Raw genomic sequence first — 17,865 nt, 5'->3', positions numbered from 1 at the left:
GACAGTACAGTTACTACATTTGCAGTTTCCCTATGGAACATGTGTACTTAGAATGTATTTGGCATTGTACTTATTGTTAAGATGTACTTATACTTTATTTTATGTATAATCTTATGAATGTTAACTTGAATTAATGTTGAAAACTTTTAAAAATATAATCTACCTTTCATTTCAATGTACAACAGTGTACAGATATGATACATGTTGTAATTATATGTATAAAGCCTATTGAATAGGGTTAACGATGCAATTTAATTGATTCTTATACTGATTGATTGTCTGTGCAATGCTTCTCTGCTCTTTTAGGTCACAAGATTAGTGCAGGTTTTTTTTTTTTTTTTTCAGAATAACTTGACATTTACAGGTACCATTAGTGGGGATGTGTGTGTGTGGAAGGAGCACATTCTAGTGAGAGTAGTGGCTAAAGCCCACACAGGGCCTGTATTCACCATGTACACCACACTAAGAGATGGCCTCATCGTTACGGGAGGCAAGGAAAGACCGTAAGTATTGCTCCTCTCCTCACTGTACCAGCTACCACTGCTGTTAGTCGTGTGAAATCAATGAACTGACTTGGATTAATTAATCAAAGTTTCTACATAAACATATAGAGGACTGAGAGTATGAAACTTGAATGGAAACTCAGATTTCAGTATACAGCGTTGTTGTGTTTGGTGCCCCCTATAGGTCAAAGGAAGGAGGTGCTCTGAAGCTATGGGACCAGGAGCTGAAGCGCTGCAGAGCCTTTCGCCTGGAGACGGGACAGATCATAGACTGTGTGCGCTCCGTATGCAGAGTAAAGGTGGGACATTCCACCATCCAGTGGGTATAAAGAATAGGCTAATAAGCCATGCAAGTCTATATTTGTATTCCACATTTCCCTTGTTGCTGTTCTAGGGTAAAATTCTGGTAGGAACCCGGAATGCTGAGATCATTGAGGTGGGGGAAAAGAATGCAGCGTGCAACATCCTGGTGAACGGCCACATGGATGGTCCGATCTGGGGCGTTGGCACCCATCCCACACGGGACGTGTTCCTTTCTGCTGCAGAGGATGGCACTGTGAGGCTGTGGGACATCCCAGAGAAGGTCAGGAGCCCCTTTACTATGACTTGTTAGCCAGCCAGCTAGTCTCAGTTTATAAAGAGCTAACTTAATTTGATGGAATCTTTCTTACGGATGTATTGTACTTGATTCTGCTAATGTGTTGTATGTGAGACACTAGGAGAACCTTGTGTGTTGACTTTCTCTATGTTGAATCTTTTGGGGGGTAACAGAAGATGCTAAACAAGGTGAACCTGGGACACCCAGCTCGTACGGTGGCCTACAGCCCCGAGGGGGACATGGTGGCCATTGGCATGAAGAATGGAGAGTTCATTATCCTGCTGGTCACCTCACTCAAGATCTGGGGCAAGAAGAGGGACCGCCGCTCTCCCATCCAAGATATCAGGTGGGGGAATCCCTCTCAAAATCACCCAGAGCCTTTTATGGGGGAAACTCATCCTTCATGAGTGTACTGAGTGTTCTTCCCTTTGTTGTAATAAGTCTCAGAGGACACATTTTGAACTGAACCTGTTTCTTCCTCAGGTTCAGTCCAGATTCACGCTACTTGGCAGTGGGCTCCAGTGAGAGTGCGGTTGACTTCTACGACCTGACGCTTGGACCACAACTCAACCGTATTAACTGCTGCAGGGACATCCCCAGCTTTGTCATGCAGATGGACTTCTCTGCAGACAGCTGCTATGTTCAGGTAGAGGCACGAGATCTGTGTATCTATGATTGTTTGTGTAAATACATATTAACTCTCCAATATGAAATCAAGACTCACAATGATCATGTTATAATGTATTATTTGACTATTATTTACTATTACTCCAACAGATATCGACTGGTGCTTACAAGCGGCTGGTGTACGAGGTGCCATCTGGAAAGCATGTCACAGAGCAGTCAGTCATAGACAGGATAACCTGGGCCACATGGACAAGGTGAGTGGGGGGGGTCGCCTGATTTGAAAATGGGGTCACAAGAGAAACTCTGAAATTACATTTTAAAAATTGCACTTGGTTCTTAGAACCAGGGCTACGTCAGTAAACAAAGCAGTTTCTCTTTTCTTCCCACAAATGTGGCTCTATCTTTTGAACGGTTTAAGCTTCAAAATATTATTACCCCATCACGGAAAGATACGACTCTCAGAAACACACGTGTCCCTCTACAATGCCCACAAGCCGCACAGGACTCATTAGAACAGAGTGGAGCTGACCAGGCACTAAATCAGACTGGGGGGGGGGGGGGGGGGAATAACATAATTATAATGTTCTTTTCTACACAGAAGATCATACAGAATTATTACCTGAACTCAACAAAAATTGGGGAACCCCTAGGTTACACAAAGTCAAAGCACCACATGATCATTGGAGTTACTTCCTGTCTAACTAACATGTGATGTCTCACTGTCTGACAAGTGTCCTGGGGGATGAGGTTGTGGGGATCTGGTCCCGTAACACTGACAAAGCAGACGTCACCTGTGCCTGTGTTTCCCACTCTGGCCTGAACATCGTCACAGGCGATGATTTTGGAATGGTAAAGCTGTTTGACTTTCCATGTCCAGAAAAGTTTGTAAGTATAATCTGTATTCTATGATGCTGATCTGTGTCTCTGTGTGAATATTGAATTCTGTTTGATATTTGTGTCTAATCAATCCAAGAAAACTATAAATTCATACATTGCTGCCATAGAATAGTGAGCTCTATTTATATACATCACTTACAAAAATGAAATACTGTTAATGGTTTATAACTGCTAATACTTGTTGGATTAATTATAGCATGTTAAATATGACTCACGAATTGTATCATATTGTACAGTAGCCTACATATTCACTTTGACTTATGGTAGCATTCAGCATTGACATGAATGGAGATATTTATTTTATTGGTGAACTTTCACTAATGTGATTCAGGCTTATGTTTGTGGTTTCATATGTACCATTCATGTGTCTCTGTAATGTTGGTGTGTATGTTATTGACCATCATGATATACTGTAACTACAGTTCCAACTAACCTATGCATCTATTATCTGTCTAAATTATGCTCAGCTACCGTTATTTTGAGAAAGCCATTTTAATAACACACGTATTGTTCTCTGCAGGCCAAACACAAACGCTTTCTGGGCCACTCAGCCCACTTGACTAATATTCGCTTCACAAGTGGGGATCGCTTCGTCATTAGTGCTGGTGGGGACGATAGAAGGTAGAACTCCACTTTCTATCAGTAAAGTATTCCTCTGAAACTGTCTCCATTTTGCAACATTGTCATTAGTGGTGTTTTAAGTTTATTGTAGCAATTGACAATTAAATAAACATTTGAATATTGTATGAAATGCCTTTGTGTTACACCGCTGACTGTTAATAAATGTCTTTCCTCTCCCTTTTCTGTGTCCTCTGCAGCCTATTTGTCTGGAGGTGCATCCATGCCCCTCACTGAGAGGCACACCTGGAGTGACACACCATCCATCCACCACTGTGTCCAGTCTAGGAGTCTGCATGGGCTTTTCCCAGCATGCCTATTCAGAGAGAAGAAACCATTCTACTCCACTGTGGGATAACTACACATCTCGTAAACAGGACTCATTGCCTCAACACTCGGGGCATCAGTGTGAGCCTCATCTACACTACAGCATAAGCCCTGATTGTTCTTCCATGAGGTGGAAGACATCATACTACTACCGTTGCAAAATATCCCTCCAAAACATCACATCACAGTTGTAAAACTTCCTTTCATATCACCTGCACATGATTTTGATAGTGATGATTATTTATTTTTAGTATGAGTATTTGTGTCAATGTTCTAAATGGCAGTTTTGCCAGTTGGCAAGAGTTAGTGTGACTGATGAAAATGCCATTTTTAAAACTTGCAGCAAACTAATTTAGCCTTAATCTCCTTCTGAGTGACTGATGAGGTTTGGAGTGGTTTGATGTTTGTTTTATATAATTTCATTGTTTTTTCAATTTCAATTATTTTTACAAATGATTTAAACTCCTGTGGCCTTCCTCATGAATGTAACATCCGCAGTTATGTTCTGGATGTCAGCATGCCAAAGCATACTATGCACTGTACACCCGACCTGGTCACTGTGTTACCCTGATGGTTTGTGTACTTGACCGTGTTGTCCACTGGTTGAACCTCAAACCCCCAGAAGTGTGTGACCATATTGATTCAAATGTAGTGATCTTTTAGCTTGTGCAGTAACCCTCCATAACATACAATGTGTGTGTATTGTTGTTTGAGGTTTTGTGTATGTGTGTAATGGGAATGCATGGCTTATCAAAAGACAATCCCCGATTCCCTGTCCAACCAAATTCCTCAAAAAAACAAAGGAAAAAGCTGAAAATGTTTCAATGCACTGTTGCATTTCTCCTTTTGATCACTTTTCAGTGTGCTGCTATGGTGTAACATTAAGAGCATACATATTGATATACGTTTAAAAGGGAGTGGCTATTTTTACAAGGATATAGGTTTATGTTTCTCGTAACCATATATGATATTGCTCAACTGGAATGTAACTGAGTAAATAGAAAATATGAAAGATGCAAAATGTTTTCCCTCGTTTTATGATAATTCTGTTAAATTGATTAAATGTGTTTACTGCATATTTTGATTTACATTACATCAATGTAAATATAATTTGTAAAGATATTGTTTTGTATATTTTTTGTGAAATCTTTCTTAAATCAAATTTTAATAAAAAACTAAAAGATTGACAACATAAGTTCTTCATCAGGCATGGGGTACTAACTCAACAACCTATATCAATTCCTATTTGCATACACCCAGCGATCTAAGCTATGTGAATTTGAGGGTTTGATGAGCTTGATAATAAAACTATGTTGACATGATAGCCCGTCTACACTGGACACACCTATTAAGAATGAGAAATTCACTAACATTTTGATGTTCCAAAACAATTTTGAAATGGTAATGCCTTATGATAGTTGGTACCTATCTGTGACTGGCCACACTTCCCACAGTAGCTGCTCTTTCATCATTATGATGTAATCAGACAGCTCCCAATTTACTTGGTAAATACATCATGACCTAAATTTAACTGTATTAATTTGATTCCAAGACAAATACATTTGCTGTCATGTTGACAGTTTTATTCATAGAGACATGACCTACATTCTTTATGGGATGCAGTCTTACATTCAAACTACTCCAAAGCATAATCTTCATTCAGTATAAATATATAACCAATATAACCTTTTTTAATATCGTAGTGAAACAGAACACTGAAAACCAATCCATCAATTTGTAAATACATCCAGCACGTCTGATTCTCATCCACTTTGTTAAATTTGTAACCAAGCATACTTTTCCAAAAAATAGGCTACAGCATTCTTTAAATGTTGTTAGTTGCAGAGTTGCTATGAGGGTCATCTGTGAATTGTGGAATAACTTATTCACCTGTGAACACCCGGTTTCTGAATATATAATTTCAAATAAAATGCCTACATTATGACTTAGTGAGGGGTTGAAAGCTGCAAGTCTCAGACCCAGTGTCTCATAACTTGACTGAGAAGGAGGTTCCGCATGAGCAGCCGTGGTCTGCCTGAGGGTTTTTCAGCATCTGGAAGGAGGAGCGAATCAGCTCCTGAGTATAGTCCAGTGTAGAGCCTTTCACAAACTCCAGGCTGTCTTGGTCCACAATGACCCCTACCCCTCCTTGCTCAAACACCCTGAGAGAGAGAGGGGGAGAAAGAGTTTAGAATGGATAAAAAAGGGTGTTGGAAGGGATCGAGGACAAAGAGATAAACAGATATGGTCAGATAACAATGATTGTGTTACTAGAAAATAATGGTCTTACTGCTGCATGCCATTCATTCAGTTCATCAATAACGAGTTGACACTTGAATGACAACAGAGCGACAGATTAATCAATGACAATTACCTGTCCTCCTCGTTCCTGGTACTGTCAATGACAAACTTGTACTGGAACCCAGAGCAGCCTCCCCCTTCCACCTGTATTCTCAGGTACTGTCCCTTATCCATGATCTCTCTTAGCCTCTAAAGACAGACAGAGAAAAGGGTAATTAGGTCAGTACTTGACATGTGGAGTATCCAAGTATCCACTGTTGATGAATGAAGAAGTGAGTGCTCAGAGAAAGACACTAGAGCTTAATAGCCCACACATATGGGGATGGATTTAAATAAGAAGTTACATTATACTGTTTATAGAATACAATATATACTTTGTGTGAATAATTACCCTAACCTTAACACATGATGCACTGAGGTATACTTTCTCTTCAACTGGACTGGACTCTGCTGTTTTCTCCTGGGCTGATTTGCTGCTCAAGCGTGAGAGACTTGTGTAGAGAGGTTGAGAACTTTGGGGACATCTCAGCAATATTGGTTGGCCCACATTGGTGAGAAGGGGAAATGAGGCACTGAAAGAAAAAAAAGCCTGGTCAAAACAGAACACCAAAGAGCCTCAAGACATTCACATCACGTTCACACTTACAATTTCTTCATTCAAATAAAAACGAATAAACTAGTTCATGTTAACCAGTTAATAACAAAGTAATGCAACTCTATGCCTACAATATTGATTCATAAGGCCTAACTTTACACTGACAGGTAACGTTACTGGCTACTACTACTTGGGTGTAAGGAATGGGTCATGTAAAGGCTCAGCGATTCATGGCAGCTGAATAGAACCAATTGTAATTAACGTTAAAGCAATATATATAGAGTGTTGACTAAGTCCAACAAATTTGTCTGATTAGATATGACAAAAAAAAATAAAACAGCAATCAAAATTATATTGAACTAGCTGACGTAAATTATGCTTGACCCCACAGTGATAGCCAATGTAAAGCTAATAGTTAACGTTGGCTAGCTACGCTGTTCTTCTTTGCAATATGATGACGGTGGTCTTGTCGATATAATTAAGTTGTGTATATGCCTTCTTAAGCAATTCCTGTATATTCCAATACCGAGCAAGGGTCCATGACATTGTCTTTGTTGCACTCAACATTGCTCCTCGCCGTAGTACGAAAAACATCTTCCATAACATTCTACGAAAGCCGCCCCCAATGGAAACTGCGGTGTCAGATCAAGAGACGCAAAACGATTGGTTAGGAAAACGTCTGTCTTATAACGTCATAAGAATCGCCTACTCTTGCAATATGTAAAACATCTGATTCGTTACTTTCCATGTCAGTCAGCGAACATTGAATATTTCATCACCGTAAATACACGTAATTTTCTCGTGACAAGGAAGTAAGGAGTGTCTGTGAGCCAGCACCTGAAGCATAGAAGAGAGGTCTGTATCTAAAAGTTTTGTTCGCCTAATATATATATTTTCACTAAATATTATATCGGTGTATATTCACCAAACGAAGATGGAAAGGTAGTTAGCGAGTGAATGTTTGTTTGTTACTGTAGACGTCACAATAACACTAAAAAGCAAGATCAATGATTTAAACCAACTAATTTTGCCAAATATTCTGAAATAACTTTATTTTTTTTAGGAAGATTAGTATAATAATGGGCACGTTCTAATTGACTCAACAACCAAAAACGCATATCTAAACGTTGCTTTCTTAATAGACGAGAAAAATGAATAGTTATTTCTGGTTGTTTATCAAAGTAAATTGGTTAACTCATTAATCCTGCTTTGTAGTATATCCCTCTGGACTACACAATGTACTAATCCGGGCTGTTTTTCCTGGGAGGAGTTAGCTAGTTAAGTAGACATCTAGTACTAGTCACACGAATCATATGATTGAATGAACTGAGAATACTTTTGCTCAATGAATTTGCTTGTTGAGACGGTCTGTATGGCTATATATGGCTCTGGTCGCTGTGCTTTCCTAACTTGTAGTCATTCAAGTTTTTGAAACGGCAGCTGTAAGAATCTTTCTCTAACATCTTTCAGGGCCAGATTGCAGTTATGGGTTTTCATGCTGCTTCCATCATTGTTCTGTTCTCCCTTATTGCTCTTACCTGCGCAGAACCTGTGAAATTTGCAGATTGTGGTAAGTTTTGATTTGAGGTCTTGGCACTTTGATGAAAACTTATTTAATTTACTGACTGGATTGATAATCTTGTCAGGTGGTGATGTATAACCTATTAGTTACAAGGCTAGTGTACAAAAATTACAGATTTTACAAGGTGTGAATCTTTGGCTTGGTTTCATTACTAGAATGAGTGACAATGGAATCTGTCTTCTGCTCTCTCCAGGCTCTGATGTTGGTAAAGTGGTGATTGTTGACATCCAACCTTGTCCTAAACAACCATGTGAGCTCCATAAAGGACAGGCCTATGCTGTCAATGTGACATTTGACAGTGGTAAGTATATCATCAACAGATGTTTGTTCATTCAAAGTAAATGTGCCATTTTTGTTAATCCCTCCTGTGCCTGTTTTGTTTAGCGGTTGAAAGCCAGACGAGTAAAGCAATTGTCCACGGTGTGATTGCTGGCGTTCCCATCCCATTCCCCATCCCCATTGAAGATGGCTGCAAGTCTGGGATCGAGTGCCCCATTGAAAAGGCACAGAGCTATCACTATGTGACTCAGCTTCCTGTGAAGTCTGAGTACCCCTCTGTAAGTATGCCTGAAATAATTGAACACACCATTTTAATGCTCTTGAGAATACTGAAAACAAGATGTTCCTCTTTTCATTTCCTCAATGTGACCTTAAAGTATAAAAAGGTAGCCTCAAAGATGTTGATTAAAAGGGAAGCTTTTGTGTGCATTACTGATCCAATTTCTCCAATACTGGACAAAATCTCAATTTGTCTTAATTTCTAGATCAAGCTGGTTGTTGAATGGGAGCTGAGAGATGACACTGGCAAAGACTTGTTCTGCATAAAGTTCCCAGTCCAGATCGTAAGCTGAGATTTGTCTGCAGTACCACCTGAAGGGCATTTTTAAAAAGGGATTCTAATGTGAACTGATGAAACTGAGAATAACCCACATTCATGAATTATTCTATAATTTAAGAATTCTGATTTAAGTATTGATTCTATAGGTTTTAAATCTATACTGTAGCTTTTTCAGTTGTTTTAAAACTTAACTTCCCATACAGGCATTTTGAAATATTGTGGCTGACTGTTTACTCATAACTGCATAAGTGGGTCATTCCACCAAATGAGTACCTAATAACTGTGGGTGCTTATATTTTTCCAATTCCATACATGTACATGTGTGTATTATACGCATGTGTGAATTGGAAATGTGTTTTCTGCATATCCAAACTCCTCCTGAGTTTTTTTCACCTTGTTGGCTGAGGGATTCAAACTAGCAACATTTTGGTTACTGGCCCAAGTCTCTAACCACTAGGCTACCTGGCTACCTTTTGCATCCCTTTATATATTTTAAGTAGAAATTGTGCACCAATGTTGATTTGTGAAAGCCTGTTATAAATTAAGTGCCATTTTAAAATAAACTAGAATGAAAATTCAATAAATCTGACTTTTAATATGAATAAAGACTTGCTAAAGTGACAATTCAGCATTTGTCATGTCCCTCTGTGTACCCTCTGTGTACCCTCTGTGACTTATAGGAAGATTTTAACCCACACAAACTCAACATTTCTCCAAGTTCTCTCCAACATTTTATTTGTCACATGCACCGACTACAACAGGGGTAGACTTTACTGTGAAATGCCTGCTTACAAGCCTTTCCCAGCGATGCAGAGTTAAATAGTAACACAAGGAATAAAATACACCAGAATGAAGCTATATACAGGGAGTACAAGATCAATAGGCCGGGGTTCAAGATATTTGAGGTAGATATTTACATAAAGGCAGGGTAAACAGACTAGGCATCAGGATAGACAACAAGAGTAAAAAAATAAAGCACAGAAGCAGCAGTGTGTGTGTGTGTGTGTACAGTGCTTTCAGAAAGTATTCACACCCCTCTTGACTTTTTCCACATTTTAAATTAAGCATTTCTTGCTGTAAAATGATAGACCAAATGTAAATTTTGATTGGGGAACCAACCTTGATCTCAGCGCATTTCAGATGATCCTGTACGTAAATCCGATACACTACATTTTATATTTTGCATGGTATGTATTAATTGGTGGATGTCCATCATCCATTTCATACAATATGTTAATTGCAATTCATACAATATGTTAGGAATTCCAATTTGTTGTTGTGAAAGGCGGCTAGTTGGCTAATGATAACGTTAGCTAGTGTTAAGGTTAGGAGTTAGGTTAAAGGATTAAGGTTAAGGGAATGGTTAGCTAAAAGGGTTATGATTAGGGGAAGGATCAGCTAACATCAGTGGCGATTTTAGCATGTCAATCTTAGTGGAGCAAACACCTCAAAACATTTTTAGATGCATGCCAGCAAACCCACTACACAACACTAAATGATACATTAGTTGCACTATAACAGTGACAAACGTTGCCCACAAACTGTTAGAGCCTACAGAAAGCTGTCCTAACAGCAGGGCTTTCTTTTCAGAATCATAGAGTGAATCCTTACCACTGCTACACCTGGTGGAGCCTTATCTGGCAGCGAAACAGTTCATTCAGCCTCATTTACTGCCTTTTAAAAAAGCATAGCTGATATGGCTGACTTGCTTAAACAAATGTGATTTATACTGAAAATGTAGATGAACAAACTATGGCATAACATGCTGACCAGACCGCACGCGCCATCAAGCGCAAGTTGATTTTGTCCACCCACACCAGACGCGATCAAGACACGCAGGTTGAAATATCAAAACAAACTCTGAACCAATTATATTAATTTGGGGACAGGCGAAAAGCATTAAACATTTATGGCAATTTAGCTCGTTAGCTTGCTGTTGCTAGCTAATTTGTCCTGGGATATAAACATTGGATTGTTATTTTACCTGAAATGCACAAGGTCCTTTACTCTGACAATTAATCCACAGATAAAACAGTAAACTGAGTTTGTTTTTAGTAATCTCTCCTCCAGGCTTCTTCTTTTTTAGACTTTATATGACGATTGACAACCAACTTTAAGATGCATTACCACAACCAACTGGACTGGAGTGTGGACCTCAGATCATCTTTCAATCATATATGCTCCTAAAAAATAACGAGGAGATGGGAGAGGCAGGACTTGCAGCGCGTCAAGTGTCACAAATAGAATCAATTTCTATTTTAGTGTCTGACTACGCAGATGCACACGAGCAGTGTGGGTGCAACAATGGAATAACATGTATGTGTACATTTATTTTGCAATGCGAGCTCACGTGACACAAGCGGTGTCGGCAGCATGTAAGCGAACCACGAGCAGATAAGAGGCAATCCGTAATTTCGATTAAGACATTAATGAGCAAGACAGGACGGATGTAGTCAATATAACTATTTGTTCAGCACTTTTGCTGTCAGAACCGTGGGATAAATAAAAGCGGATATAAGCAGACAATGAAAGCGCTTACAATATTCTATGATTACATTTCCCCAAAACAGGCTATATGCTACTTGTGCACCAACAAGTCAGAACAGTAGGCTAAGTTATGAGGGGGAAAGGGACCAAAGTATTAGGGTGAGGCACATGGGCTACTAACAGCTTACTACATAACATACACTTAGTATTACTTTCTTAGCTACAGTATACATATTTACCTACATATTTAATTATATTACATAATTTATGCAGCAGCATACAAGACATTTTTGGACTTGAACAGGAAGGTGGAGCGATGGTCCTTGTAGGCAAATTTTGTCATCAAACTTTGTAATCGAAATGTATCATTCTCTGGATTTATGGTGCTTTCAAGACGACTGGGAACTCTGAAAAAAACAATGTTGAATCATGACGTTAGTGATCTTCAGGTCGGAGCTCTAGAAAGAGACCCTCTTTTTTCCCCAAGTACTTAGTTGTTTTGAACTCACTGTTTTGGACGCAGCAGAAGTCATACTGGATTGACAGCATGGCCAATGTATTCAACCTTCTCTGGCTCTTGGTGTCGAATGTTTTTCCTTTTGCTTGGAAAAGAGACCCTTAAACCCAGATTTGGACCACACACCCACTCCACTGAATAGTAGGTTAGTCCGTGCTTTTGCAAGGCTTGCAGTTAGCCACTGATTCCTTCCAAACCACTCATTGTTGAATTTGCAATTTCCAACTTGTTGTGTAATGTTTATGTCCAATGACCGATGAGCACCGATAGATTTTATGTATAATTTCTCTTCATATGACAAGAATTTAAAAGGATTTGCCAGTAGATTGTCGATGTGATTCATGATGATGATGTGCAAAATTATTCAGCCCCTTGACTTTCAGTGCAGCAAACTCTCTCCAGAAGTTCAGTGAGGATCTCTGAATGGTCCAATGTTGACCTAAATGACTAATGATGATAAATACAATCCACCTGTGTGTAATCAAGTCCCCGTATAAATGCACCTGCACTGTGATAGTCTCAGAGGTCCGTTAAAAGCGCAGAGAGCATCATGAAGAACAAGGAACACACCAGGCAGGTCCGAGATACTGTTGTGAAGAAGTTTAAAGCCGGATTTGGATACAAAAAGATTTCCCAAGCTTTAAACATCCCAAGGAGCACTGTGCAAGCGATAATATTGAAATGGAAGGAGTATCAGACCACTGCAAATCTACCAAGACCTGGCCATCCCTCTAAACTTTCAGCTCATACAAGGAGAAGACTGATCAGAGATGCAGCCAAGAGGCCCATGATCACTCTGGATGAACTGCAGAGATCTACAGCTGAGGTGGGAGACTCTGTCCATAGGACAACAATCAGTCGTATATTGCACAAATCTGGCCTTTATGGAAGAGTGGCAAGAAGAAAGACATTTCTTAAAGATATCCATAAAAGGTGTCGTTTAAAGTTTGCCACAAGCCACCTGGGAGACACACCAAACATGTGGAAGAAGGTGCTCTGGTCAGATGAAACCAAAATTGAACTTTTTGGCAACAATACAAAACGTTATGTTTGGCGTAGAAGCAACATAGCTCATCACCCTGAACACACCATACCCACTGTCAAACATGGTGGTGGCAGCATCATGGTTTGGGCCTGCTTTTCTTCAGCAGGGACAGGGAAGATGGTTAAAATTGATGGGAAGATGGATGGAGCCAAATACAGGACCATTCTGGAAGAAAACCTGATGGAGTCTGCAAAAGACCTGAGACTGGGACGGAGATTTGTCTTCCAACAAGACAATGATCCAAAACATAAAGCAAAATCTACAATGGAATGGTTCAAAAATAAACATATCCAGGTGTTAGAATAGCCAAGTCAAAGTCCAGACCTGAATCCAATCGAGAACCTGTGGAAAGAACTGAAAACTGCTGTTCACAAATGCTCTCCATCCAACCTCACTGAGCTCGAGCTGTTTTGCAAGGAGGAATGGGAAAAAATTACAGTCTCTCGATGTGCAAAACTGATAGAGACATACCCCAAGCGACTTACAGCTGTAATCGCAGCAAAAGGTGGCGCTACAAAGTATTAACTTAAGGGGGCTGAATAATTTTGCACGCCCAATTTTTCAGTTTTTGATTTGTTAAAAAAGTTTGAAATATCCAATAAATGTCATTCCACTTCATGATTGTGTCCCACTTGTTGTTTATTCTTCACAAAAAAATACAGTTTTATATCTTTATGTTTGAAGCCTGAAATGTGGCAAAAGGTCGCAAAGTTCAAGGGGGCCGAATACTTTCGCAAGGCACTGTATCTGTGGCAATGACCTTGAGTCTTCTTGGATGGGCACTTGTAATGTACTGTAACTCTATGGCAGCATCCAAGGGGCTTGAATTTTCGTGCTTTCCCCGTAGATGTTGCAGTGACGTAGTGTCCCCATGAGTGACAAAACACTGAGTCAATCACGGTGCAACTAGAGAACATTACCAACCTCTACGCTCCATATTTTCTGTTGGCTGCCCCACCATCACCACAGAAAGCACTGAGCTAGGCTGAAACACCTGCATTTTGGAGCTGCCTTACTCAAGAAAGCAAAAAAGAGACCATGTTTGTATGCGGCTTTATTACCTACATTATTTATATATATTGTTTTACATTGTATGCAAACTGATATGTGACACATATTAATGCCAAATTAACATGCAATACAGGCAAAAAAAACAACAACAAATATTTAAAGATATTTTTTAGCTAAACAGGTGGTACTCAAAACAGGCGGGGCTTAGCCCCACCTGCCCTGAATGATCGGTCGCCACTGGCTTACATGCAAAGTAGCTAAAAAGCTAGAAAGTAGTAAGTAGTTACTAAAGTTGATGAGATTCTAAAATGCTGGTGTTGATGAGATTCAAACACGCAATCTTAAGGTTGCTAGATGTTCACCTTAAGTAACCTCTGTCTAATGTAACCATACCAATGATAACATATCATTCTAATTTGAGTTTATGTTTACAATGTTACGTCTAGTCTGAGACCAGGCTGAGAGAACAGGAGTGGAGTAATATGATTTATTTTTCTCCAGCATCTTGAGAGAATGTGAATGCTCAGTTAGGGACCACAGGTGCTATATTTATAAGCATCATAAAAGATTATAGTATTTCAACCACATTATCAGTGCAACCAAGCTCAACTGAAATCTTACCTGAAACATTTTGGGCCATTTTCACAGCTTTTTGTTTTCTTTCAACAATTCAGACTGATGTCATTTGGAAATTTTGCACAGAAAATCATTCCCATTTTTGGTTGTTTTTTGGTTGCATTTTCTCCCTGGTCTCTAAACGTCTTTGCTCCGGGAAAGAAGCAGATATGACAGAGAACTTTACCGATGTCAGCTATAATTTGACATTCTGGTGAGTAAGGGTTTATTTAGTATTCTAGGGCAACATATATTGACAGAAGAGAGTCTGCATGTGTCTAATGGCGTCATTTAGCAACTTCTAGCGACTTTAAGGACAGCCAATAGCTACTTTTCTTACTGAGGAGTTGGCAACACTGCCCCTGAGACAATGCATGTTAGAAACACTTATGTCAGTGACTACAGCTGTGAGTCTTTTGCATACATCTAAGAGCTTTTTGCACAGCTGGATTGTACAATATTTGCCCATTATTATGAGGTGGGACTTGCGAAGCAAAATAAATCTTCATCATACTTATTGTTATTCTTCCGCACACTACTCCTCTTACACCATTTAAGATAGAAATGCAGTTCAAAGATTAAAACATGCAGACTGGTATGGATTGAGTTGCTTACATTTAACTTTTTTATATCTTTTATACCTTTAAAACGGTTAATCTTTTTGTCCTCCATTCACTGTCATGGGATTTCCTAAACATTCTAAAGCTCCCCATTGTGCAATCATGGCTTCATCATTCACTGTAAACCATGTAACGTTTGACACAAATCAGCTACTTTCACCACTTTCCCAACAAGTTAGACAAACAGCAAAAGGTTATGACATTTTGGTCAACTTCTCTGCTTTTCAAATCTGGAAATAAGAACAGATATCAATAACAAGGTATAGCCGTTTTTGTAACCACATCAACTCATTTAGCTAACTTCCCACCATGGAACTTTTCAGAACTTTCTAATAATGAGTAAACATTGTGACTTTTGTCACATCACTTTTCCCAACAATGCGTCATAGATAACATAAAGGGCATGGCACCTTGGTCTACTTCTCTGATATTCAAATCTGAAATCAGAACAGTAATAACTACTACCAATCACTACCTTCCCCCCTCGGTATACAATTAAAGATTTGTATTTATTTTAAACAATGCAACCTTGTCGTACATTTATTACAGTTGACATATACGGTAGTTCAACAACGCCTCCTTGTCTTCTGTACTCTATTAATACAGTTTGCATATACTGTGGTATTCTAGTAGGATAGTATATAAAAGTGTAGTAGGCTAGTCTGAGTGTAGTTATTTGGGATGAAATATGTAATCTAACTACCCCACAATCCAAAGTAATAAGATTGATAGTGTAGTCTATCAAAGTAATCAGACCAATTATTTTACTAAATTGAACTTTGACTATATTTAACTGCTTGGCTTCCACTACTACAAAAATACTTGTAGAGTTGAAGCAAGTCCCACAAATTTTTGTTCACGGAAAATTACCATCTAGTTATTTTAAAAATTCTTCAAGCTTTCTGTCTGGTTGGTTGTTGATTATTGCTAGAAAGCCATTTTCAAGTTAAAACTAACTAGGCCACTCGAACATTCAATGCCGTCTTGATGCAACTTGTGTAGATTTGGCCTTGTGTTTTAGATTATTGTCCTGCTGAAAGGTGAATTCCTCTCTCAGTGTCTGTTGGAAAGAACACTGAAGTAGGTTTTCTTCTACGATTTTGCCTGCCTGTGCTTAGCTGTATTCATTTTTTTATTTCAGACAAATAATAATCCCTCATCCTTGCCGATAACACGCATACCCATAACATGATGCAGCCACCACCATGCTTGAACATATGAACTGGCACTCAGTGATGTGTTGTTCGATTTGTCCCAAACATAACGCTTTATATTCAGTATTAATTTATTTGGCAATGTTTGTTGCCGTATATACTTAAATTCACACAGGACACAAGATAAGACAGGACAATGACACCAGATATAACAGACTGACCCTAGCCCCCGGCACATAAACTAATGCAGCATAGATACTGGAGACTGAGACAGGGGTGAGTCGGGGGACACTGTTGGCCTGTCTGACGATACCCGTGGACAGGGCTAACCAGGCAGGATATAACCCCGCCCACTGTGCCAAAGCACAGCCCCCACACCACTAGAGGGATATCAACAGACCACCAACGTACTACCCTGATACAAGGCTGAGTATAGCCCACTAAGATCTCCTCCACAGCACGAGTCTGTGTGGGCGCAGAACCAGAGCTGGTTCTACTCTTTCTGGACATTTTTCTAGTGTTGGTGGAAAACAGAGCAGGTTGGGCATAACACATCAACCCTGTTGCCCATAGATAGACAGGCTAGAAATGTTTTAACAATTACTTTTCTTGTGAAGCTTCCATTCAAATGTATCAAATCAAATTGTATTACATGTGCCCAACATAACAGGTGTAGTAGACCTTAACGTGAAATGCTTACTTTACGAGTCCTTAACCAACAATGCAGAGTAAAAATAGAAACAAATATTAAAAATGTTGCTAAATAAACTAAAGGAAAGAGAGTAACACAATAAGATCAAAATAACGAGGTTATACACCAGGGGTACTGCTACCGACTCAATGTGCTGGGGTACTGGTTAGTCGAGTTAATGTGTACATGTAGGTAGGTGTAAATTGACTATGCATAGATAATAAACAGAGAGTAGCAGTAGCGTATGTGAAGGAAGGTGAATGTATGTGTGTGTGGTGTCAATATGTGTGTGTGTTGTTGGAGTGTCAGTATTAGTATGTGTGAGTATGTGGTTAGAGTCCAGTGAGTGTACTTGTGCAAGAGAGTCAGTGCAAAAAAACAAGAATAGATTAGAATAAGATAAGGGGGTCAATGTAAATAGTCTGGGTAGCCATTTGATGAACTGATCAGCAGTCTTATGGCTTGGGGGGTAGAAGCTGTCAAGGAGCTCTTCAGTCTTTGGTACTCTGATACAGCTTACAGTGCAGAAGCAGAGAGAGCAGTAGCATAGAGAGCAGTAGCATAGAGAGCAGTAGCATACAGAACAGTAGCAGAGAGAACAGTAGCAGAGAGAACAGTCTATGACTTGGGTGGCTGGAGTCTTTGACAATTCCCTCCCTGCTGCACACAGCAGGCTTCCATTCCACGTTACAACCGGATTTATGGCTGATTTAAGATGAAATCGTCAACCCCGTTACTTTATTTGACACTTAATGGGCACTTACTATAGTCATATACTTTATTTAACCTTTTGAGATGGGGAAAAACTTGATTTATTAAGTTGAACATGTGCTCTTCAT

At 39.4% G+C, this 17,865-nt stretch overlaps 3 protein-coding genes across 3 annotated transcripts in view; 2 read left to right on the top strand and 1 right to left on the bottom strand.

Moving 5' to 3' along the window:
* Positions 1-4,908, top strand: part of LOC135508208 (echinoderm microtubule-associated protein-like 5) — a 75,132-nt gene extending 70,224 nt beyond the window's left edge. Inside the window, exons 34-42 of the mRNA XM_064928243.1 lie at positions 346-503; positions 688-802; positions 898-1,086; positions 1,275-1,447; positions 1,585-1,747; positions 1,879-1,982; positions 2,460-2,613; positions 3,146-3,246; positions 3,444-4,908. Coding sequence (XP_064784315.1) covers positions 346-503; positions 688-802; positions 898-1,086; positions 1,275-1,447; positions 1,585-1,747; positions 1,879-1,982; positions 2,460-2,613; positions 3,146-3,246; positions 3,444-3,480 — 1,194 coding nt within the window. The 3' untranslated portion in view covers positions 3,481-4,908. The remainder of the gene's footprint in view (positions 1-345; positions 504-687; positions 803-897; positions 1,087-1,274; positions 1,448-1,584; positions 1,748-1,878; positions 1,983-2,459; positions 2,614-3,145; positions 3,247-3,443) is intronic.
* A 219-nt stretch (positions 4,909-5,127) lies between these two features.
* Positions 5,128-7,098, bottom strand: isca2 (iron-sulfur cluster assembly 2). The gene is made up of 4 exons (XM_064928242.1): positions 6,993-7,098; positions 6,269-6,443; positions 5,945-6,060; positions 5,128-5,732 (listed from the first exon to the last, which is right to left on the bottom strand). Exons 1-4 carry the CDS (start codon positions 7,070-7,072, stop codon positions 5,558-5,560), a joined length of 546 nt encoding a protein of 181 aa, XP_064784314.1. The 5' UTR covers positions 7,073-7,098; the 3' UTR covers positions 5,128-5,557.
* A 126-nt stretch (positions 7,099-7,224) lies between these two features.
* npc2.1 (NPC intracellular cholesterol transporter 2, tandem duplicate 1) lies at positions 7,225-9,514 on the top strand. Its single transcript, XM_064928241.1, has 5 exons — positions 7,225-7,321; positions 7,937-8,036; positions 8,242-8,349; positions 8,433-8,605; positions 8,813-9,514. Exons 2-5 carry the CDS (start codon positions 7,952-7,954, stop codon positions 8,897-8,899), a joined length of 453 nt encoding a protein of 150 aa, XP_064784313.1. The 5' UTR covers positions 7,225-7,321; positions 7,937-7,951; the 3' UTR covers positions 8,900-9,514.
* Positions 9,515-17,865: the final 8,351 nt, after the last annotated feature.

Source organism: Oncorhynchus masou, chromosome 21 (genome assembly GCF_036934945.1).
Source record: "Oncorhynchus masou masou isolate Uvic2021 chromosome 21, UVic_Omas_1.1, whole genome shotgun sequence".
NCBI lineage: Eukaryota > Metazoa > Chordata > Actinopteri > Salmoniformes > Salmonidae > Oncorhynchus > Oncorhynchus masou.
The sequence above is the reverse complement of the archived record's forward strand: the minus strand, read 5'-3'. Positions and strand labels throughout refer to the sequence as shown.